The 25,934-nt window shown below is 41.9% G+C and overlaps 1 protein-coding gene across 2 annotated transcripts in view; it reads left to right on the plus strand.

The window, feature by feature from the left end:
• Positions 1–25,934, plus strand: part of LOC139530518 (bifunctional glutamate/proline--tRNA ligase-like) — a 67,214-nt gene that overhangs the window by 23,887 nt on the left and 17,393 nt on the right. The window contains exons 13-19 of one of the 2 annotated variants that reach the window (XM_071327008.1): positions 168–188; positions 6,894–7,004; positions 16,511–16,647; positions 16,990–17,197; positions 17,477–17,589; positions 22,795–22,903; positions 24,589–24,945. In XM_071327008.1, coding sequence (XP_071183109.1) covers positions 168–188; positions 6,894–7,004; positions 16,511–16,647; positions 16,990–17,197; positions 17,477–17,589; positions 22,795–22,903; positions 24,589–24,945 — 1,056 coding nt within the window. The remainder of the gene's footprint in view (positions 1–167; positions 189–6,893; positions 7,005–16,510; positions 16,648–16,989; positions 17,198–17,476; positions 17,590–22,794; positions 22,904–24,588; positions 24,946–25,934) is intronic. The other variant, XM_071327009.1, reaches the window with a different exon arrangement.

The following is a 25,934-nucleotide window of genomic DNA, read 5'->3' on the forward strand; positions in this document are numbered from 1 at the left end:
GTGATGAGGAGAGGGTGTGTGGTGGGGAGGGTGGATTGACATACATGTACCTCAACCCTATCCTGCCTGAACTTTTTCTTGCCCTCGCCGAACCGCTTCTCTCTCTCTCTCTCGAGCTTCCTCATGTATTTGACATTGAACTGCATCTCACTCTTTCTGTTTCCAAGCTGCCAATTAGCTGTATCAAGGTACTCTTCTTACTACTCCACTCCCTCGCTTCCTCCCTCCGTCCCTTCATCCATGTGCTTTCTAGTGCTGCACGGTGTACCAGAACTAATGTACTTTTTCGATGCCAGAACATTAAAAACGGTTTGGTACTAGAATTGGTTTCTTTCGGTACTTTTATGAAATGTGTCATGTTGTATACTGATTGAGAGAGGATCAAGTCAGCACAGCTGATGTCCCCTTTTAGCACGAGCGCACCGCACATATCTCTTGCCTGTTCCACTTACTCATTGCTACCGCTTGCTCTCTAACCTGTCCTGACAAGGAACCACTGCACTGGAATTCTGGGCTGTGTCATGTTAGCTCCACACTCGTTCTGCACAGAAGTTAACACACTTGAGTAATGCAACACGACATGTAGAACTGTTATTTACTGTTCGCCAAACAATGTCCATAAAGCTATAACACTTTATTTACAATGCAAGAAGATACATCTTTAGGGGTTAACTTTCCTTGCTAGCTTACAGCTAATGCTAAAATCAATTCACTACCCTAGTACTTTGTTTGTGACCATAACGCAGAATATGCTGATTTTCACCTTTATTCACTCAGTCCCGACGAAAACTAACCCTGCCTCACATCTCCTTCACCGAACCAACTGACTCTGTGCAAAGCTTGTGAATGACGTCATTACTGGGTTAGACAGTGTGTTCCCTTTTTTGTTTGACCAAATTTGTGTATATTTTTTACATTTTTTGTTGTTGTTGGGTGGGGGCTACAAGTACGCTACACAAACTTAGCTACACGAACTCATATGATCTCATACACAATTTGCATTGTCCTGTTGGCTGCCACTCAAATTAAAAATAATAAAAAAAGGTATGTAAATATAAAGTGTTGATCATATTACCAAATCAAAAAAAAGTTAAGTCTACAGTAAGTATTCACACCCCTTTAGAAAATTTCCAGTTTGTTGAATTTAAAATGGACACAAGTGAGATTTTGTCACTTGCCTACACACAATACCCCTCAATGTCCAAGTGGAATTATGTTTTTAGAAATATTTATAAATTAAATCAATTGAAAAGTTGAAATGTCTTGAGTCAATAAGTATTCAATCCTTTGTTATGGCAAGCCTAAAAATGTGCTTAAGTTGCATGGACACAAAATAGTGTTTAACGTCCTCTCTGTTTCCCACACATACAATTATCTGTAAGCTCCCTCTGTCAAGCAGTGAATTTAAAACGGATTCAACCCCAAAGACCAGGGAAGTTTTCCAATGCCTCACAAAGAAAGGCACCTATTGGTAGATGTGTAAAACAAGCTGACATTGAATATCCCTTCGAGCATGGGTAAGTTATTAATTATACTTTGGATGGTGTATCAATACACCCAGTCACTACAAAGATAAGGCGTTACAGACTTATTCTAAAATATATTAAATCGTTTTTTTCCCTCATCAATCTACACACACAGCCCCATAATGACAAAGCAAAAACAGGTTTTTAGAAATGTTTGCAAATGTATTAAAAATGGAAACTGATTACATTTACATAAGTATTCAGACCCTTTACTCAGTACTTTGTTGAAGCACCTTTTGCAGTGATTCCAGCCTCAAGTCGTCTTGGGTTTGAACACATATACTCATTCCAGGGTTTTTCTTAATTTTTTACTATTTTCTACGTTGTAGAATAATAGTGAAGATATCAAAACTATGAAATGTTTTTTCCCGGATTGAATGACCTTCATGTCTTAAAGTAATGATGGACTGTCGTTTCTCTTTGCTTATTTGAGCTGTTAGTGCCATAATATGGATTTGGTCTTTTACCAAATAGGGCTATATTCTGTATACAACCCCTACCGTGTCACAACACAACTGATTGTCTCAAACGCATTAAGAAGGAAATTCCACAAATTTACTTTTAGCAAGGCACACCTGTTAATTGAAATGCATTCCAGGTGACTACCTCATGAAGCTGGTTGAGAGAATGCCAAGAGTGTGCAAAGCTGTCGAGGAAAAGGGTGGTTCCTTTGAAGAATCTCAAATATAAAATATATTTGTTTCACTTTTTTGGTTACTATATGATTCCAGATGTGTCATTTCATAGTTTTGATGTCTTCACTATTATTCTACAATGTAGAAAATAGTAAAAATTTAAGAAAATGATTAGGTGTGTCTAAACTTTTGACTGGTACTAATATATATATTAGTACCAGTCAAAAGTTTGAATGCATACTTAAATTAATATAATATATATATATATATATATTTTTTTTATAATATAAACTCAGCAAAATATTGACATCCTCACTGTCAACTGCGTTTATTTTCAGCAAATATTTGTAAGAACATAAGATTCAACAAATGAGACATAATCTGAGCAAGTTCCACAGACATGGAATAATGTGTCCCTGAACAAAGGGGGGGGGGGGGGGGGGGTCAAAATCAAAAGTAAGTCAGTATCTGGTGTGGCCACCAGCTGCATTAAGTACTGCAGTGCATCTCCTCCTCATGGACTGCACCAGATTTGCCAGTTCTTGCTGTGAGATGTTACTCCACGCTTCCACCAAGGCACCTGTAAGTTCCCGGACATTTCTGGGTGGGAATGGCCCTAGTCCTCACCCTCCGATCCAAAAGGTCCCAGACGTGCTCAATGGGATTGAGATCCGGGCTCTTTGCTGGCCATGGCAGAACACTGACATTCCTGTCTTGCAGGAAATCACGCACAGAACGAGCAGTATGGCTGGTGGCATTGTCATGCTGGAGGGTCATGTCAGGATAAGCCTGCAGGTAGGATACCACATGAGGGAGGAGGATGTCTTCCAGGTGACGCACAGCGTTGAGATTGCCTGCAATGACAACAAGCTCAGTCCGATGATGCTGTGACACACCGCCCCAGACCATGACGGACCCTCCACCTCCAAATCGATCCCGCTCCAGACTACAGGCCTCGGTGTAACGCTCATTCCTTCAACGATAAACGCGAATCCGACCTCCACCTCTGGTGAGACAAAACTGTGACTCGTCAGTGAAGAGCACTTTTTGCCAGTCCTGTCTGGTCCAGCGACGGTGGGTTTGTGCCCATAGGCGACGTTGTTGCCGGTGATGTCTGGTGAGGACCTGCCTTACAACAGACCTACAAGCCCTCAGTCCAGCCTCTCTCAGCCTATTGCGGACAGTCTGAGCACTGATGGAGTAATTGTGCGTTCCTGGTGTAACTCGGGCAGTTGTTGTTGCCATCCTGTACCTGTCCCGCAGGTGTGATGTTAGGATATACCGATCCTGTGCAAGTGTTACACGTGGTCTGCCACTGCAAAGACGATCAGCTGTCCGTCCTGTCTCCCTGTAGCGCTGTCTTAGGCGTCTCACAGTACGGACATTGCAATTTTTTGCCCTGGCCACATCTGCAGTGTTCACGCAGACGAGCAGGGACCCTGGGCATCTTTCTTTTGGTGATTTTCAGAGTCAGTAGAAAGGCCTCTTTAGTGTCCTAGGTTTTCATAACTGTGACCTACCGTCTGTAAGCTGTTAGTATCTTAAAGACCGGTCCACAGGTGCATGTTCATTAATTGTTTATGGTTCATTGAACAAGCAGTGTTTAAACCCTTTACAATGAAGATCTGTGAAGTTAATTCGTAAAAATCCAAGTCTTTGAAAGACAGGGTCCTGAAAAGGAGTTTTTTTTGTTGCTGATTTTATATATGTATTTATGGGGGATTGGAAATGAAGCAGACAATTACAATACCTCCCCCCAAAAAAAATAAAGTAACTGACGTTTTAGGTACTTACTCCACAATACTAACCTAAAATCCTGTACAGAATAGAAAATATTCCAAAACATGCATCCTCTTTGCAATAAGGCACTAAAGTCAACTGCAAAGAAATGTACTTTATGTCCTGAAATCAAAGTGTTGTTGTATTTGCCCCAAACACATCTGAGTACTGCTCTGAGTACAGTGCAGTCGGAAAGTATTCAGACCCCTTGATTTTTTCCCCCCACATTTTTTGTTGCGTTACAGCATAATTCTAAAATTATTTAAATAGTTTTTTTAATTCATAAATTAGTCTGAATACTTATGTAAATAAGGTATTTCTGTTATTTTGAGAAATTAGCAAAAATATCTAAACCTGTTTTCGCTTTGTCATTATGGGCTGTTGTGTGTAGATTTGAGGATACATTAAAAATATCTATTTTAGAATAAGGCTGTTATGTACATCCTCTGCTGCCATGCTCCCCATCCTATCTGTCAGAGCTTAAGGATATGCAGAGGAGAATGGGAGTAACTCCCCAAATACAGGTGAGCCGAGCTTGTAGCCTCATACCCAAGAAGACTCGAGGCTGTAATCGCTGCCAAGTTTGATTCAACAAAGTACTGAGTAAAGGGTTTGAACACACTTCATTTATTTATTTTTGTATATTTTTTTGTTGCTTTGTCATTATGGGGTATTGTGTGTAGATTGATGAAGGAAGAAAAACAATTTAATCAGTTTTAGAATAAATCAAATGTTATTGATCACATGGTTAGCGTGAGTGTAGCTATGCTTCTAGTTTCGACAGTGCAGTAATATCTAACAAGTAATCTAACAAATTCACAACGACTACCTTTATATACACACAAATGTAAAGATGTAATAACACTTGAGATTTTCTGGACTAACAATGTAAGAAATAATACATAAAAACAACTAATTACAGCATAGTTTCCTAAGGACCTGAAGCAAGGCGACCATCTCTGTTGGCGCCATCTTAGCTGAGTGGGCGCCATCTTAGCAGACCGTAAGGCTGTAACATAACAAAATGTGGGGAAAGTCAAGGGGTCTGAATACTTTACGAATGCACTGTATTTGCACTGTGTTTGTGTGGTGGCTACACGTTTTGGGTATGCTTGTCATATGCAAGGACTAGGGATTATTTGGGGGATAAAAAAACAATAGAGCTAAGCACAAGTAAAATCGTAGAGGAAAACCTGGTTTTCTGCTTTCCACCAGATACAAGTAGATTTAAGTCAAAACTGTAACTCGGCCACTCAGGAACATTCACGGTCTTCTTGGTAAGCAACACCAGAGTAGATTTGGCCCTGTGCTTCAGGTTATTGTGCTGCTGAAAGGTGAATTAATATCTGTCTGGTGGAAAGCACACTGAACCAGGTTTTCCTTTTAGGAGTTTGACTGTGCTTAGCTCAATTCCGTTTATCTTTTATCCGGAAAAACATACCAGTCATTAACAATTACAAGCATACCCATAACATGATGCAGCCAGTACTCTGCTTGAAAATATGCAATGTGTCACTGAATGTGTTGTTCCCAAACATAACATGCTGACCAAACTGCCAGCCTTGTGTACGCAAGCGTTGCAAAATAAATGTACACCTACATGTTATTCAAACATTTCATCCAAACTGCTCGTGTGGGTCTACAGGCTGCAAGTCCTACCTCTCCCGTCTACTCATTGGTTAAAAAAAAAAAACGTTTAAAAGAAAAAAAGATTTTGGCGAATTTATTAAAAATAAAAAACAAATACCATATTTACATATGTATTCAGACCCTTTGCTATGAGACTCAATTGAGCTCAGGTACATCCTGTTTCCAGTGATCATCCTTGAGATGTTTCTACAACTTGATTGGAGTCCACCTGCAGTAAATAAGGCTGTAACAAAATGTGGACAAAGTCAAGGTCTGAATAATTGCGAATGCACTGCATGCACACTCCTATTGAAATTGCATTCACCTGCTTTGTGGCCTATGCTACATCTTTAATTTACCCAGTTAATCAGTAGATTTACCATTTAAATAAATGACTACCATTGTTATGCAGTTAGATTGGTAAAAACAAAGTCAAATTGAGTGTATGATTGTATAATTGATTAATTAATGCATACATGGCTCTCTGATAAAAAAGAAAGATATTTAACTCAAAAAATGCCCAACAATTGAACAGCTCTAGCTGAGCCATTCTGTGACTTTTTTGCTGTGGTATCATGTTGGTGTCATGATGGTATCGAGTATTGCGATACTAAACCTGCCATTTGTATCGAAGTCAACATTTTGATATCATGACAACACTAGTGCTTTCCATCCTTTCTCTCCCACGTCTCCTCCAATCTGCGTCTTCATCAATTCTGAAACATACACATTTTGCTCAAATCTCACACAGAGCTAATTTGTAGCTCAGTAATGAAGTCTGACTCCCATTCAATTCTGAGAACATTCCTCCAAAAGTCACCTTCCTTCCCCTCCCCCCATCCTGCTCTCCTAGACACTACACTCAGATTGCTTGTGTTTTCTTAGTAGTCTTTGAAAAGTTATTCACCTGATATTTGCAGCCATTTTTTGGGACACTACTAGGATCTATAAACTCAGATAGGCAAAACCTTTGGCACTGGAATATCTGTATATATCATGAAAGCAGGGCATTCTAAGGGTCTGTTTTGAATAGGCTACAGGATGCGAAAAATTCAAGGGACTTCACCACCTCATGGCCACGGATGCAGATTTCCTTTCAGAATGGGTCTTCTTGTCCCCCTTGTCTGTGTTGTTGGCAATGCATACTGAGAACTGGCTTCTCAAACTACTCTCCCTCTGCTTTCTATCCTTTTCTCTCTCATCCCTGCACTCAGCCTCCGGTCCAATTGAAATGTCTTTACTCTTTGGTCGGGATATTGAATGAGAATGTCTGTCTCTACACAGGACACCATTGCAATAATGAACCTCTCTCATGTGTCTGTAGGTTATCGACCCAGTGGCGCCCAGATACACAGCCCTGTCAGGATCCTACTCTGTCCCTGTTGTCATCCCCGAAGCACCAGAGGAGATGAAGATGGCCGTCAAACACCCCAAGGTACATTGACTGTTATTTGCACTCTTGTCTATGGAATGGCAACCTATTCCCTACGATGTGTACTCCTATACTACCAAAGCCTGGCCAAAAGTAGTGCATGATATAGGGATTAGGGTATAATTTGACACACCTTGACTAGATAGAAGTATTGCACTCTTATCTAGTGTTCAGCAGCCAAAGCATGATGTGTGTATTACTCTGACAACGCTAAAATGGATAGTTCCCCCCGCAAGTCAAGTTGAGGATGTGATGAGTAGTAAATAATCAACCAACTAATCTTGCCATAATGAATAGCCTAACCGAGGTGTTTCTTAACTGCAGTCCACAATTGTATTTGTGACTCATTTCAGGAATCTAGGCGTATGTCGCGCGTCAGTACTTCACAGGATATTTGGTTTTATCATAACGCGTTTGAGGGGCAGAAATGCCTTCTGGAACATGTGAACTTTCATGTTCCTTAATAACCAACGTGTATGCCATCTGTAAATACGAATACAAATTTTAAATTATGAGCCTAGTTGGTTCAGCCACAGAAAAAGCCAACAACCTTCCCGCTAGCCATGATTGGCTGAGATCATGGAGTTCGGATTGGTCTACTATGTCGCGCGCTTCTGTCTATTTGAACTGGTCAGTATTTGTAGGTAATCCTTTCTAATGCATTTATTTAAAAAAAGATATCACTTAGTAGAACTGCATAAATGTTCCTTTCCACTTTCTGGAGGACTGAGTTTTGAAATCAGGAGATTGGTAGCTGGAGAAAACGCCTGTCTCTGGATTACATCTTCAAACTAAGGGCAACCATGGCATCCATGACAGGGAGAAGTGTCCATCCATGATGTATAGGGGTAAGATAGTCTGCTAGCTACATTTTCAGATATTATACGTTTCTAATTTTGTCAGTCATTTTAATTTCAAGTTGGTGTACTGTTAGCTAACATTGGCTGGCTGGCTCGCTAGCTAATGTTACGTGTATGATCTGTGTAGTCATATTATTCCTTTCTCAGAGCCATTTGCTTTGCTAGTTATATCCTAATGTTAGCTAACTAACATTGAACCTGGTTGGTTAGCTACCTGCAGATTCATGCAGGGTAATAATGTCATGAGTTGGGATTATGATTCTTTGTTTAGCTAGATACATGTCTAAATAGACTCCACTATGCAAGTAACCATTTCAATAGATTGTTCAGGATGTCACTGCAACAATTGTCAATAGATGTAGCTCGTAAATTTACTCTAGCTATCTACTCCGATTTCAGAGAGCTCTCGTCTGAGTGTCAGAGGGCAGAATAACTAACATTGACGAACACACCACACCCGTTGAATCTGGCCGGTGTCAGTAAACGTTGGCAAAAAAAGCGTAATTAAATTGTTGCCGGCAGCACAGTTATGGTCACCAACGCTCTGGATAACATAAAAACAGCCTAACCAGCTCTGTGAGGGCAAGTAAAATGGTCAGTGAGATGTTCTCTCATTTGTGTCTTGAAGTAGCTAGCCAACGTTAGCCAGTTAGCTTGGGTGCTTGACTGCTGTTAGGACAGAACGCTCTGATCAACCCTACTCCTCTGTCAGAGCGTCCAGTGTGCACTCTGAATGCTCCAAGAGTGAAACACTCGGAGTTTACGAACACCCATAGCACACGCTGGCCCTCCAGATTAAATTTACGAATACACCCGAAGTATGAACCAGCTTTTATTCTTAATCTTTGGTTGTTTACTACATGGCATCACATGCGAATCCTTAGACATAAGTGGGGCTAAAGCTTAAGAGGATGTAGATGACAAAAGGGCTGTCCAGTAGGTGTGCCAGAACATTTTTCTCAAAATTGAGGTTACAAGTTGATCAACTTTCAAAGCAGAATTACTTTCCCATTTTTCCTCAACTGGAGTGTATGATATAAAATTTTCTAGCTCTGAGTCTCTACTTTTATCCAATGTAAAAAATAAAAAAAAAATAAAAAAAACACACAATTTCAAATTTTGCTACATAAGACCGACTCATTTTTTATTTTATGTGAAAAGTAATTATTTTATCAAAATCGCAAGCTGCAACAGAATACCATCGTGAATACTATTTCTATGTGTATGTGTCCTGTATAAAGAAAGTTGGATGTAGTTTCACGAGCTAATAATAACCAGCACAACAATTGGAAGTCTTCAGGAACATTTAGCATCCTGTTCATCTGACTCTGGGGAAGTAGATAAATGGCTTCATTGCCAAAATCTTAAACTATCCCTTTTAATATGGAGGAATGTTTTATTGAAAAAATTGTGTGTTAAATTCTTAGGCAGGTCGTATAAGTGGACATTCTCGGGATGGAAAAATCGTGCCAATTTAAACAACCAACACCAAATAGGGAGCATGCAGAAAATCTATATAACTATGTACAGTGCATTTGGAAAGTATTCAGAACCCTTTTTCCACATTGTTACGTTACAGCCTTATGCTAAAATATATATATATTTTTTTTCTCTTCTCATCAATCTACACACAATACCCCATAATGACAAAGCAAAAACACGTTTTTAGAATTTTTTGTAAAAAACTGATATCACATATACATAAGTATTCAGACCCTTAATGAGTACTTCGTTGAAGCACCTTTGTCAGCGATTACAGCCTTGAGTCTTCTTGGGTATGACGCTACAAGCTTGGCACACCTGTATTTGGGGAGTTTCTCCCATTCTTCTCTGCTGATCCTCTCAAGCTCTGTCAGGTTGGATGGGGAGTGTTGCTGCACAGCTATTTTCAGGTCTCTCCAGATATGTTCGATCGGGTTCAAGTCCGGGCTCTGGCTGGGCCACTCAAGGACATTCAGAGACCTGTCCCGAAGCCACTCCTGCGTTGTCTTGGCTGTGTGCTTAGGGTTGTTGTCCTGTTGGAAGGTGAACCTTCGACCCTGTCCGAGGTCCTAAGCGCTCTGGAGCAGGTTCTCATCAAGGATCTCCATTCATCTTTCCCTCAATCCTGATGAGTCTCCCAGTACCTGCCGCTGAAAAACATCCCCACAGCATGAAACAGCCACCACCATGCTTCACCGTAGGGATGATGCCAGATTTTCTACAGATGTGACGCTTGGCATTCAGGCCAAAGAGCTCAATCTTGGTTTCATCAGACCAGATAATCTTGTTTCTCATTGTCTGAGAGTCCGTTAGGTGTCTTTTGGCAAGCTCTAAGTGGACTGTCATGTGCCTTACTGAGAAGTTGCTCCATGTGGCCACTATCATAAAGGCCTGATTTGGTGGAGTGCTGCAGAGATGCTTGTCTTTCTGGAAAGTTCTCTCATCTCCAAAGAGGAACTCTGGAGCTGTCGGTGACCATCAAGGTCTTTTTTCTTTTTTTTACCCTGTTGTCTCCCCAATTTCGTGGTATTTTCAGACAATTCCTTTGACATGGCTTGGTTTTTGCTCTGACATGCACTGTCAACTGTGAGACCTTTCTATATAGACGTATGTGCCTTTCCAAATCATGTCCAACCAGTTGAATTTACCACAGGTGGGGAAGTTGCAGAAACATCTCAAGGATGATCAATGGAAACAGGATGCACCTGAGCCCAATTTCAAGTCTCATAACAAGTGGTCTGAATACTTATTTTTTACATTTGCAAAAATGTCTAAACCTATTTTCAATATGTCATTATGGGTCATTGTGTGTAGATTGTTGAGGACAAACATGTAGTTAATCAAGTTTGGAATAAGGCTGTAACGTAACAAAATGTGGAAAAAGTCGAGGGGTCCGAATACTCCAGATGCGCTGTATACACACTACATAACTAAACGTATGTGGACATCTGCTCGCCGAACATCTCATTCCAAAATCGTGGGCATAAATTTGGAGTTGGTTGCCCCTTTGCTGCTACAACAGCCTCCATTCTGGGAAGGCTTTCCACTAGATGTTGGAACATTGCTGCGGAGACTTGCTTCCATTCAGCCACGAGCTTTCGTGAGGTTGGGCACTGATGTTGGGAGGTTAGTCCTGGTTTGCAGTCGGCTTTCCAATTCATCCCAAAGGTGTTCGATGGGATTGAGGTCAGGGCTCTGTGCAGGCCAGTCAAGTTCTTCCACACTGATCTTGACAAAACAGTTATTTATGGACCTAGCTTTGTGCATGGGGGCATTGTCATGCTGGATCAGGAAAGGGCCTTCCCCAAACTGTTGCCACAAAGTTGGAAGCGCAGAATCATTTGGAATATCATTGTATGCTGTAGTGTTAAGATTTCCTTTCACTGGAACTAAGGGGCCTAGCCCGAACTAGGGCTGTTAAGGTGACCTTATTACCGCCACGGTCACGAGTCATAACGGCAGTCAAATTCCACGTGACTGTTTTGTCACGGTAATTAGGCTTCTCCAAGCTGTGATGCTTCTGACGGTCATTAGTAGCCAACCCAACTTGCTAACTGCCTGGTACTCAGCCCTCAATTGTCCCTCTAATCACTCTGACATCAATGCAAATGTCTTAAAAAATGTTGTCAAACACTTCGAGAGCACATGATGCGCAACATTTCCATAGGCCTCTTAAGAGAGTCCCATCAACTTTTTGTAGGCTAGGCCTAATATATTTATTTAATCAACTTTTCTAATATTAAGCACATTGCTTCTCTTTACAACCAGGCTGGCATGAAAATGAACCACGTGAAAAGTGTCCTCCATTCACTTTTTAACTGCATAGATGACATGTATTTTTCCCCTGCTGCCCCTGTTTCGAGACAGGTGCATGATAATGGTCCATTCAAAATCAAAACAAATTTCACACATGTAAAGACAAGATTCAATCAAGAATGGTGTAATTGGTGACTATTAGCCTATGACTTGTGAACGATATATTATCACTTGTGAATGCACCTCGGAATTGGATGAGGATGCGCGCCGTTGCGTCCCCGATGTCTGTCGGTCACTTGTAGCCTGTGAGAGACCCGATCACTTGACAGAGAGCCATGTAAGTGAGAGGTGTCTCGGCACGCAGCCGGGAGAATGGAATTACAATTATTTTCAGACCAAGGGCAAAACGGCCCAGATTTTTTTTTAGGGGGCGTTACGGCCACAAAAGGGGATGCAGCCGGGATATTCGAGGAATTATCAAGTGCTTGTCATATTGTGAATGAGAGACTGATGAAGTGTGTACAGCATGCGCCAAAAAAATAGGCAGAGCTCATGCTTTTCATGCAACTTTTTTTTTGTCGCATTATGCAGCCTTAGAATGTACTAAAAATCAAAACATATAGCCCAACATTTATCACAACTGTTAAATAAATAACTCTAAATAAAGCATATAGGAGTACCTGTTCCTTTGTTAACTGCTCAACACAGAATATCTACATGTGCGCAAATAGAAAATATCTATTCTATTTTATTCAGCTATGTTCTATTGTGTTCGTCATACCACAGACCTTTGGAACATATACATTTTGTGTCATGTCTTATTTCAGAAGAACAGAATAGCATACTCTGAGTTGTCCTGATCTAGCTATGGCTGTGGGCTACACTAGTTCATTTAGCAGACAAGATTTGCTTTGAATGCCATGGCATTATTTCATAGTATGAAGAATGCAAAATTCAAAAAGCTCAGATGTGCGAGTGCCATTGTTTTTGCAGGTGCATGGTAGCGGCTGAACAAAATGAGAAAAAAGAAGAAACCCGCACACTGCTCTTTAATAAGCTTTACGTATCGGCCTCACGGCCTTTGCCAGAGATTTTGTGAGAAAAAAATAAAATAAATCACCCTCATGTAGACCTAGCCCCACCCACATCCGTTCCATGCATCGAATGGGGTTGAGTCGAGGGAAAACAAATAAGTGCTACCAAATATAGCAATATGCATTTCATAAATATTCAAATAAAGTGTGTACATAAAACGACTTAAACATGTCTGTAAAACCACCGAGGACATCGACCTACCAAGCAAGTTTTCATAAATCATTGACTGAGAATACAGAAGGAGCCTACAATGGGGAAAAACGAAAACTTTCGTTCAGAAATGTATTTAAATCCTCAACAAATGTTCTTTTAGATTTAATGCTATTAATCGTCGAACGTGTCGAAGGAAGTAAGAGGTTGCAGTCACACAGACTGTTTTTCTAGCCCGAAAGCAGCACAACAAGGCTCCACGAAAGAAAATAAACGATGTAGGAGAGGCACGCGGTCAAAGAGGGGACAAGGAACACAGGACGTGGACACGGAGCTACAGCAGAACGTGGTAATTAACCTCTCCAAAAAAGTGCTCAGACGCGCAAGTCTCAGTCTTATCTAAGGGCCTCTCTTTTGTACCTACATGTACAGACAAAACATTTGATACGAAAGTAAATCTGTTTAAATTATTTCGCAAGATTAAACTTAAGCACGTGTTTTCTCAAAACACTGTTTCGGGCCTAGAAATCCAACAAAGAACTGATACCCATTTTAAACCCAAAAGCTAATTCTGTCCTATAGTTAACAACTCCTCGATTAATACCTATTCGGTTAGTGGAACAAGAAGCCATGTCAGTATATATGAGAGAAACGAACCACATTCAGAAGGACCTCACTACGACAGAAGAACAGGCACCTAACCAAAGAATAATCTTTCATTAGTTCATTGTCAAACCTGCAGACAAAAGGGGGTGCTGTGGTCATTTTAGACTACGAAAAATACAAAGAAGAGATTCAGAGACAACTCAGTAATGAATGTTTCTATAGAAAACTGAGTGTTGATCCCGCACAGGTGTTCCAAAAGGATATATGCGCTAATCTGGAGCCCTATTAAACAACCTTATCTCAAAACCTGAATATGAATAGACTTCATAAACAAGATCTCACCAATAACGGGTTTAACAGAAGACTGTATTTTGGTCACATTAGATGTCGAGAGTCTATATAGCAGCATTCCCCATACGGGGGCGGGGGGGGGCTGGCAGCCCTAGCTCACTATTTGAGAGACCGAGATACTAACGAATCCCCACCAACAAACCTTATTCTAGAGCTGGCTGAATATGTTTTGACATGTAACTATTCCACATTCGCGCCGAGCTATGCTAAACTTTGTGGGTCTTTTTAAAGACCGTTTTAACAATGAAAACTAAAATCTATTTTTAAATAAAGTCCTGAAGTGGTGTGGATATATTAACAAAACAGTTTTGTATATGGGGATTAACGGGATAAGAGCTGTCAGACTTTATGGCATTGACCCCAATCTGAAATTCACTATTGAATGTGACACTAGACGGGTTCATTACCTCTATGTGGATTGAGAAATCAAATGGAACCCTGTTTACAACTCTGTATAGAAACGAAATGGACAGAAATACTATTACGGGGGGACAGCTTCCATCCTGAGCCATTAAAAAGAGGACTTCCAAGAAGCCAGTTTCAGACTGCGCCGTATATGCCACTCTACAGAGGATTGTCTAGAAAAAGCAGCGGAGATGCCAATATGTTTCTCAGAGGCTATTCTCCACAATGTGTGGATGAAGCTCTTAATTTGGCATCGGGGAAAACACGAGATGAACTGCTACAAAAAAAGGCCCACTAGATCTAAAGAACACTCTGTAATGTTCACCACCACTTATACTTTGAACTCGTGAAAAGTGGGAGATGCTGTCAAGAAACACTGGCATATGTTATCATCGGACCCAGCTTTGCCAGCTGAATTTAAGAATCCACCACTTATTGTGTATAGGACAGGTCACAATTTACGCGATAAATTGGTTCATGCCAACTGCCAGCCACAAAATAAAATGCGCCCTCCTCCGAATGGTAGCTATAAATGCAGAGGATGCACACAGTGCAACAATGTGATGAAGTGTGAATATTTCTGCCACCCACATACAGTAAAACGGATCCAAATATATGACATTATTACGTGTTCCACCACCCATGTTATCTACATGATTAAATGTCCATGTGGTCTGTGCTATGTAGGTAAAAACCTCTCATTCTCTCAAACAGAGAATTAGTGAGCATAAGTTCAATCAGGAAAAACAACAGGGATTATCCAGTCGCAGTACATTTTAATGACCTAAAGCATGCCATTTCTACCTTTTTGTTTTTGATTTTGTGGCATAGAGAAATTTAAGATATCAGACAGGGGAGGTGACATTAATAAGACTGAGTAAAAGAGAATGTTCTGGGATTTTCACCCTCCAGACATTCCCTAAAGGTCTTAATGATGAAATGCCTATGTATGTTAAGTTGTAAATGTGAACATGAATTATGCCCCTATTTAAGATTACTCTGTTTTTCTTACTGTACCCAATGATTAATGAAAACTTGCTTGGTAGGTCGATGTCCTCATTGTGGTTTTACAGACGTGTTTAATACGTCTTATTTACACACTTTATTCGAATATTTATGAAATGCATATTGTTATATTTGGTAACACTTATTTGTTTTTCCTTGGCCTTCAACCCCTTTCGATACGTGGAACGGATGTGGGTGGGGCTAGGTCTACATAAGGGTGCTAATTTTTAAAAAACTCAGATGTGCGAATGCCTTTTTGAATTTTGTATTCTTCATACTATAAAATACTATAGAATAATGCCATGGAATTCTAAGCAAATCTGGTCTGCTAAATGAACTAGTGTAGCCCACAGCTTTAAGGCATAGCCAGATCAGGACCTAACATAAGGACAACTCAGAGTAGGCTATTCTGTTCTTCTGAAACAGACTACATTTTCTTCATATCATGCGTCTTAATAATTTATTGTGATGGTGTAGGCTATATTACATCGATTTTTATCAAAAATATATGTTCCCAAGGTCAGAGTCAGTGGCTTGTAGGCTATGCGTGGAAGCCAGGAGATGCTAAATGTGTATGTTAATTAACGGTCAATTACTGTGAGATGGGCAGTTATTTGCTTGACAGTCACCGGCTGACAACATTTGTTGACAGCCCTAGCCTGAACCATGAAAAACAGCCCCAGACAACAATTCCTCCTACACCAAACTTTCTGGCATCCGCCAAACACGGATTCATCTGTCGGACTGCCAGATGGTGAAGTGTGATTCATCACTCCAGAGAACGTGTTTCCACTGCTCCAGAGTCCAATGGTGGCGAGCTTTGCGCCAATCCAGCTGATGCTTGGCATTGCGCATGGTTATCTTAGGCTTGTGTGCGGCTGCTCGGCCATGGAAACCCATTTCATGAAGCTCCCGACGAACAGTTGTTGTGCTGATGTTGCTTCCAGAGGCAGTTTCGAACTCAATAGAGAGTGTTGCAACCGAGGACGGACAGAAGATTTTTACGTGCTACGCGCAGCTAATTTACACATCCTCTTCCAATGAACTGTGGAATGAAATTATCTTCCAAATGTATTCATTTTAAAATGTTTACTTGCCATCATTTAACTGATAATAAGACGAGACATACATTTCTGCTAACTTATATATGATGGGGGTTGCCGATTTGCCTGGGTGGGGGTCCCTGGGCAAGAAAAGTTTGAAAACCCCTTGCCTTACCAATATACCCAAATAAACCGTCAATCCAACATAACATCAGCAACTAAACCTGGCAAACGTGTGTTTTTTGAACCCTCCCAGAACACAGAGGTGGGTATGAAGGCTGTGTGGTACGGACCCAGGGTGCTGGTGGAGGGGGCGGACGCAGAGACCTTCACCGAGGGAGAGACGGTCACCTTCATCAACTGGGGCAACATCATCATCACCAAGATCCACAAGTAGGTTGAGTAGATTGTTGGACGTGCAACTTTTTACAGGAAGTTAATCAAGAGGGCTTGCCTGGGCAAGTGTTCACCCAGTCCCAGAAAGCTACGTTATCAGTGCAGCAGTGAAACACCATATTGAACTAATCTAGATAAGTTGTTATGTGGCTTCTCCAGAAGCTGGGATCACTAGCATAGATACACTATGTAACTCGTCGCTCACTCTCTCTGTGTGTGTAACTGATGTATCGCATTAAAAGGCGAAGTGAAATTTGACCAAATGTAGAAGGAAGAAAATGCATATCTCAATTCCCTGACTATTATCCCCTCATCTCTCTCTATCTCTGTGTGATCCAGAGATCCCAGAGGTAAGGTCACCTCCCTGGAGGGCAAGCTGAACCTGGAAAACAAGGACTTCAAGAAGACCACCAAGATCACGTGGCTGGCCGAGACCCCCCACGCCCCCCTGCTGCCCACAGTCTGTGTCAACTACCAGCACCTCATCACCAAGCCCGTCATGGGCAAGGAGGATGACTTCAAGGAGTACATCAACAAACAGAGCAAGGTGGGTGTGTGACTGTGGATGGGTCAAGCCTGGGAGGGGGGGGGGGGGGGGGTTGTTGTCTATGTGGTATGCATGAGGGAGTGTGTGCATGTGGTGTGTGCTAAACTGTTACAAGAAGGGCTTAAGTAGTTCGTAAAGATCATTATTATGACTAGAGCAGATATCATTGACCAGTAGGAAGAATCTCTTGAAATCCTTCCTGAGGACTGAACAGGGTTCCCTATTTCTCCCTTTTTTCTCTTCCTCACATCCTTCTCTCCCATCCTTTCTTTTTCTCAGCTGGAGGAGAAGATGCTGGGGGACCCATGTCTGAAGGACCTGAAGAAGGGTGACATCATCCAGCTGCAAAGGCGAGGCTTCTACATCTGTGACCAGCCCTACGAGCCAATCAGGTTTGTCCTATCTTCTCTTCAAGGTCTTCATGAATTTTTCTAGTTTTGGGAGGGATGCGTGGGTGAATGGTGAGTTGGATGGATGGTTGGATGCAGACCTGGGTTCAAATGCTCTTTTGAAATTTTTCAAATACGTTGAGCATTTGCTTTATGCTCCCTGGACTCTCAGATCGGCAGGGTTTGAAGTTTGGGGACTGTTCTATTGGTAGGGTGTTAGGTGATTCGACACGTTGGACACTAGGAGAGAAGAAAAAAGAAGAAAAAAAGAAACAGCTGTGATAAAATAAATTTTCAATAATGTGGTCTCAAAATACATAATAAATAATTTGAGAACATGAATGTGGAATTTGTTAACCATGTCTAAATCCCAATACTGTTTGTGCCTCTCGAGTGGCGCAGCGGTCTAAAGGCACTGCATCGCAGTGCTAGAGGCGTCACTACAGATCCGGGTTTGATCCCGGGCTATTGTTAGGGTTCGTTTCTTTCGTATCAGCATTGGCTCATTGGTGAAATTAGCATTATGACAATATATTTAATTAAATCATTCAAAACCCTTTATTAATGCAATTGCAGACAGAAGTTGACAATCAGGAACATAGCACGCATGTTTCCGAGTCAGTTCTGCATCAAACAAAAGGTCTCAAGTTGTTTTATTAAACCGATGTCACTGACTACATCATTACCTTTTTACTCCTGAGACCAAAACCCTGCATCCATAGCTATACAAACATAGAGTTTCAGTGTTATAGAAAAGCTAGGCAATAAATGTCCCCTCCCCAAAGTAGATTTATTGTGGAATGTCTGAGTAGTCTCTTATCTCCCACACTCCCCTGCAGAGTTCTGTCTCAGTCACACATTATGAGAGAGAACAACTGTGGAACAATTCTAAAACTATATAATGAATATATATATTGTTAATCTATAGTCTAGGACCCAGTAAATGTAAGGAGGGGGGGGTCTTATAACCCCTCCCCTTCTATTAATATAACGTAAGCATAATAATTTATTCTAATACATCAAACATCTGTACAGCCCCAAATCATGACCGCTAGGTGAATCCTGACACTATGTCGCAGCTGGCCGTGACTGGGAGACCCATGTGGCGGCGCACAATTGGCCCAGCGTCGTCCGGGTTAGGGGAGGGTTTGGCTGTCAGGGATGTCCTTGTCCCATCGCGCTCTAGCAACTCCTGTGGCGGGCCGGGCGCATGCACGCTGACACAGTTGCCAGTTGGACGGTGTTCCCTCCGACACATTGGTGTGGCTGGCTTCCGGGTTAAGCGAGCAGTGTTACAGGAAGCAGTGCGGCTCGGTTGAGTTTTGTTTCAGGGAACGCACAGCTCTCGACCTTCACCTCTCCCGAGTCCATACAGGAGTTGCAGCAATGGGACAAGACTGTAACTACCAATTGGATATCAAGAAATTGGGGAGGAAAAGGGGAAGATATATAGAAATATCCCAATACTATATGATATTTACACAATATGAGCACAAATGTAAAGCAAGTGCCGTGCTAAGAACGTTCAATTCTGTGGGACAGCCTTTTTTAGGAAACATGTGAAGTCGGTGTGTTCAAATTCGAGATTGGTATTCCTCACCAGAGTAAGACCGATGTGACATTGTATTGCCAACACGTATGGGGAAGTCCTGAGGGTGTTTTACGGTCATCAGACGGCCTTGGACTGAAATATAAGGTCAAACGTTTTTCCTTCGCTTCTGTCTATCAGATGTTTTCAGAGACACGAAAAAACATAGTAGAGCTTCCAAAGTACCAAAGTAGAGCTTCGTAGCTGCATTTTGGTGTGTGGCTTGTCAGGGATTGTTCCAAATTCACATGTCACCACCCATTTTCAAGATGAGATGCTAGTTAGCTGTGCAAGGGAGTTTTTGTTTGACGCCGTTTGCTGAGGTAACACTATTGTGCCAGCGGCAAATTTTGTGATAGATGTTTTAATTTTTTCAAGTGTAAACTACCAGAATTCAGTAGCTACAGACCTACAATCGATAAACATAAATACCAGTGAATTGAAAATGTGTCCCATCTATCTTGCTGTGCAGGTGGCAGGCAAGCAGCTCAATCTAGTCTCAGCCTAGGCTAATTATTTGATGGTAATGGTGTAGTTTATCCTCATCAACAGCAAAATATAACATTACAATGTAACACAACTCAGGTGTAGGCCTACCTTAGAAGTAATCTATGTTATTAGACTAGAGTAGCCTTCTGAGTTAAACTGTGTTGGTACTGAATACAACATAACCGTGATATATAGCCTAACTGTTAACAATAGGTAAATAGTTAACCTGCTTTTTGTTCAAGATGATTTAATCCCAATTATATGTACTCTATCACCCCTGGTATGTGTTCAAGGGTGTCACCTTGCTCCGTAGTGTAAACATTCTTCATTGCTTAAGCATATGGCACTGTATACTTTATTTTCTATTTTCTTTATATTCCTGTACATTAGTACAGAACCAGTGAAGACATCAAAACTACGAAATAACATATGGAATCATGTAGTAACCAAAGAATAGTTAAACAAATCAAAATATATTTTGGATTCTTCAAAGTAGGCATTCCAAGCATGCTCAATGGGTGACATGTCTGGTGAGTATGCAGGCCATGGTAGAACTGGGAAATGTTCAGCTTCCAGGGATTTTGTTCAGGTCCTTGTGACATGGGGCCGTGCATTATCATGCTGAGACATGAGGTGATGGCGGCAGATGAATGGCACGACAATGGGCCTCAGGATTTAGTCACAGTATCTCTGTGCATTCAAATTGCCATCGATGAAATACAATTGTCCTTAGCTTATGCCTGCCCGTACCATAACCCCAACACTAGCATGGGGCACTCTGTTCACAATGTTGACGTCAGCAAACCGCTCGTCCATACGACGCCATACACGTGGTCTGCAGTTGTGAGGCCGGTTGGACGTACTGCCAAATTCTCTAAAACGATGTTGGAAGCGGTGTATGGTAGAGAAATAACAATAAATTGTCTGACAACAGCTCTGGTCGACATTCCTTCAGTCAGCATGCCAATTGCACACTCCCTCAAAACTACCCCAACTTGAGACATCTGTGTTGTGACAAAACTGCACATTTTCTGGGCTTAACATGCTGTATTTGTTTGACTTATTTTACATTTACATTTAAGTCATTTAGCAGACGCTCTTATCCAGAGCGACTTACAAATTGGTGCATTCACCTTATGATATCCAGTGGAACAACCACTTTACAATAGTGCATCTAACTCTTTTAAGGGGGGGGGGGGGTTAGAAGGATTACTTTATCCTATCCTAGGTATTCCTTAAAGAGGTGGGGTTTCAGGTGTCTCCGGAAGGTGGTGATTGACTCCGCTGACCTGGCGTCGTGAGGGAGTTTGTTCCACCATTGGGGTGCCAGAGCAGCGAACAGTTTTGACTGGGCTGAGCGGGAACTGTACTTCCTCAGAGGTAGGGAGGCGAGCAGGCCAGAGGTGGATGAACGCAGTGCCCTTGTTTGGGTGTAGGGCCTGATCAGAGCCTGAAGGTACGGAGGTGCCGTTCCCCTCACAGCTCCGTAGGCAAGCACCATGGTCTTGTAACGGATGCGAGCTTCAACTGGAAGCCAGTGGAGAGAGCGGAGGAGCGGGGTGACTTATTCCGTACATACTAATTATCTTATGACCTGCATTTCGCTACACCCGCAATAACATCTGCTAAACATGTGAATGTGACCAATAAGATTGGATTTGAAGTAGTCTAAACAGTTGCGTTCTAATTTCATAAATTGTTTCAAATTGTAACAAACTTTCATTTTTGCATGAAGCATCAAATCTAATTTTATTGGTCACATACGCATATTTAGCAGATGTTATTGCGGGTCTAGCTCCAACAGTGCAGTAGTATCTAACAATTCACGAAACGCACAAATCTAAAAAGAATGGAATTAAGAAATATATAAATATTAGGACGAGCAATGTCGATGAGGCATTGACTAAAATACAGTTGAATAGAATACAGTGTATATACATATGAAATGAGTAAAGCAGTATGTAAACACTATTAAAGTGACCAGTCATTCCATGTTTATGAATGTAGGGCAGCAGCCTCTGATGTGCAGGGTTTAGTAACTGTAGCTGGCTAGTGATTGCTATTTAACAGTCTGATGGCCTTGAGATAGAAGCTGTTTTTCAGTCTCTCAGTCCCAGCTTTGATGCACCTGTACTGACCTTGCCTTCTGGATGGTAGCGGGGTGAACAGGCTGTGGCTCGGGTGGTTGATATCCTTGACGATCTTTTTGGCCTTCGAGTGACATCGGGTGGTGATACAGCCCGACAGGATGCTCTCAATTGTGCATCTGTAAAAGTTTGTGAGGGTCTTAGGGGCCACGGCCTCAGCCTCCTGAGATTGAAGAGGCTCTGTTCCGCCTTCACAACACTGTCAGTGTGGGTGGACCATTTAAGATTGTCAGTGATGTGTACGCAGAGGAACTTCAAGCTTTTCACCTTCTCCACTGCGGTCCCGTTGTTGTGGATAAGGGCGTGCTCCCCCTGCTGTTTCCTGAAGTCCACGATCGGGTCCTTCATTTTGTTGACGTTGAGGGATAGGTTATTTTCCTGGCACCACTCCGCCAGGGCCCTCACCCCATAACATAACAAGGATTTAATGTTATGACTACCGTACCTTAAATGATTGGTCTTAAATTATTGTAATTATGTATACCGTACTGCCTCATTGAGTGAACATTTGCATAATATTGCAATTAAATTTCATACATTTTACTCTTATTTGACTCAACTCTGTTCTCCATCAGCCCTGAAAATATCATAACAATATGACAGCCCTATCTTGAGATATTTGACAAAATGTGTTGAAATTAAGTATCCAGACAGGTGACTTGGTGCCAATTTTCACTAGGGATTAACATTGACCAATCCGCTGACATTTTCCGATCACTTGAAAACAAGCTATCTCAGCGCAAGTCCTGTCCTCATGAAATAAAGAACCACTGTTTCATTTTAGCCTCTAACACCCTGCTATTGGCTCTCAAATGATAGTCAAGCTCAATCAAGAAAAGTATTCTTCAAAATAAGATTTGAACCCAGGTGTGGTTGGATGCTACTTTTTCAAAATATTTTTCACAATGACTCTTTGAAATGAAGCACTACTGCATTGTTCCAGTGTGCCGATATGAGTAATGTTACCCTGGTGTTGTGGCCCAGTCCCTATAGCTGTAAGGAGAGTCCTTGTGTGCTGCTGTACATCCCCGACGGCCACACCAAGGAGATGCCCACTGCCGGCTCCAAGAGCAAGAGCCATGCCGCCACCACAGTGAGTATTGTTACCTACACGCATACTAGAGTTGCAAGGAGAGAGGAACTAACTACAGGCTCATCTCAATAATCTAAAGTGGTTTCATCTAGTTTTATCCTCCCCTTCATCTGCACTGGTCCAAAGATATAGGATATAGGAGGGCTGATGTTCACCAGACAATTTTCTATCAACTGTCATGATCTTTCTGATTAATGCAGATGGGAGAGGCAGTTGTTAGTGAGGCAGTTGTTAAATTATATTTGACGAGTTTGAATCACTTTACATTTTTCAGATGCACCATGTATTCTTATATATTAATGTAGATTTGATTATTGTACAGTGGCTTGCAAAAGTATTCACCAATTACGGTATATATATTCAGCAATTACAGCTGCAAGTCTATTGGGGTATGTCTCTATAAGCTTGGCATATCTAGCCACTGGGATTTTTGCCCATTCTTCAAGGCAAAACTGCTCCAGCTCCTTCAAGTTGGATGGGTTCTGATGGTGTACAGCAATCTTTGTAAGTCATACCACAGATTCTCAATTGGATTGAGGTCTGGGCTTTGACTAGGCCATTCCAAGACATTTAAATGTTTCCCCTTAAACCACTCAAGTGTTGCTTTAGCAGTATGCTTAGGGTCATTGTCCTGCTGGAAGGTGAACCTCTGTCCCAGTCTCGCATCTCTGGAAAATTGAAACAGGTTTCCCTCAAGAATTCCCCTGTATTTGGTGCCATCCTTCAATTCTGACCAGTTTGAAAAATCCCCACAGTATGATGCTGCCACCACCATGCTTGGTGTTCTCGGGGTGAGGTGTTGGTTTTGCGCCAGACCGCGTTTTCCTTGATGGCCAAAAAGCTCAATTTTAGTCTCATCTGACAAGTGTACCTTCTTCCATATGTTTGGGGAGTCTCCCACATTCCTTTTGGCAAACACCAAACGTTTTTTTTCTTTTTTCTTTAAGCAATGGCTTTTTTTCTGGCCACTCTTCCGTAAAGCCCAGCTCTGTGGAGTGTACGGCTTAAAGTGGTCCTATGGACAGATACTCCAATCTCCGCTGTGGAGCTTTGCAGCTCCTTCAGGGTTATATTTGGTCTCTTTGTTGCCTCTGATTAATGTCCTCCTTGCCTGGTCTGTGAGTTTTGTTTGGCGGCCATATTTTTTCCATTTTTTAATAATGAATTTAATGGTGCTCTGTTTGAACACCGTTAAAGTTTTGTATATTTTTTATAACCCAACCCTGATCTGTACTTCTCCACAATGTTGTCCCTGAACTGTTTGGAGAGCTCCTTGGTCTTAATGGTACTGCTTGCTTAGTGGTGTTGCAGATTCTCTTGCCCTTCAGAACAATTATGTGACTTCTGAAGGTAATTGGTTGCACCAGATCTTATTTGGGGCTTCATAGCAAAGGGGGTGAATACATATGCAGCACAACTTTTCATATATATATTTTTATTTATTGAAACAAGTAATTTTTTTCACTTCACCAAATTGGACTATTTTGTGTATGTCCATTGCATGAAATCCAATTAAAATCCATTTCAATTGCAGGTTGTAATGCAACAACATTTTTAAAAAGCCAAGGGGATGAATACTTTTGCAAGGCACTGTAGGTTTTTTAAATCACTGTTCCTTTCCTACCCACTAATAATTTCTGATGCCTTCTCTTATATTTCCTACTCCTTGTCTCCTCTCCTCTTAGTCTGCCTCCCCAGCCAAGTGCAACACCACCCCGGTCTCTGCCCCAGCCCCCCCTACCGCTAGCGACGCCGGCACCGTTTTCTCCTGCATTGTGGCTCAAGGCGAGAAGGTGCGCGATTTGAAAACCTCCAAGGCCCCTAAGGAGGAGGTGGACAAAGCGGTGAAGGAGCTGCTCTCACTCAAGGCCCAGTTCAAGCATCTGACTGGCCAGGACTACAAACCAGGCATGGGCCTGCCCGCTAGCTCCGCCCCTCAGAAGGCAGCATCCCCTTCTTCTGACTCCGTCTCCTGCCCCTTTGCTTGCGTCACCCAGCAGGGGGAGTTAGTGAGGAAGCTTAAATCCGAGAAAGCTCCCAAGGTTTGAGTCTATTTTTCTGTTGTTTATCATTTGGTGCAATAACACCCCCAAAAACCTGACATGAAATGCTATTGTATCGTTGCGGTAAAATTTTCCCAGATTTGTAGCTACTGTACATTTTTGGAATTTGTCTCTGTCTGTTAGTACGTAGTACGTTAGTTACATGTGATATCTCAGACACCACTGGCCTGATTATGACGAAACTTTAGTGAATGATGCATCTTGCCATAGATCCAGAATGTACTGAATTACACTGATTGGATGCGGAGCGTCGCTGCACAGCTATTTTCAGGTCTCTCCAGAGGTGTTCGATCGGGTTTAAGTCCGGGTTCTGGCTGGGCCAATCAAGGACATTCAGAGACTTGTCCCGAAGCCACTCCTCCATTGTTTTGGTTGTGTGCTTAGGGTCGTTGTCCTGTTGGAAGGTAAACCTTCGCCCCAGTCTGAGGTCCTGAGCAGGTTTTTATCAAGGATATCTCCGTACTTTGCTTCATTCATCTTCGAATGGAACACCATTATGCTTGGTAATATGGAGAGATGGTACTCAGTAATGTTTGGCTCAAATCCAATACAACACATAACACTTTGTATCGTTACGTTCCCACAAGACAAACTCAATATGTTGCTCACAATCACTTGGACAACCAAAACAAGAAGGGGTGGCAAAGCCACTAGTAAGGGGTTCTAAAACACACCCACCATGGATGCCCACTAGGTTTGCCCCTGAAAACACAAACTAAATGAAAAACCCTCAACTTATGATAAGGTGTAAAAAATACTATTTAGCAGTTTTATTTATGGCTTGGGGGTAGAAACTCTCTCGGATCCTGTTGGTCCGAGAGCCAATGCTCTGGTACCGTTTGCCGGAGGGTAGCAGAGTGAACAGTCTATGGTTAGGGTGGCTGCAGTCTTTGGCAATTTCTCAGGCCTTCCTCTGTCACCGCCTGATATAGAGATCCTGGAAGGCAGGGAGCTCAGCCCCAGTGATG

This window comes from Salvelinus alpinus, chromosome 9, assembly GCF_045679555.1.
Source record: "Salvelinus alpinus chromosome 9, SLU_Salpinus.1, whole genome shotgun sequence".
In the NCBI taxonomy this organism is placed as follows: Eukaryota; Metazoa; Chordata; class Actinopteri; order Salmoniformes; family Salmonidae; genus Salvelinus; species Salvelinus alpinus.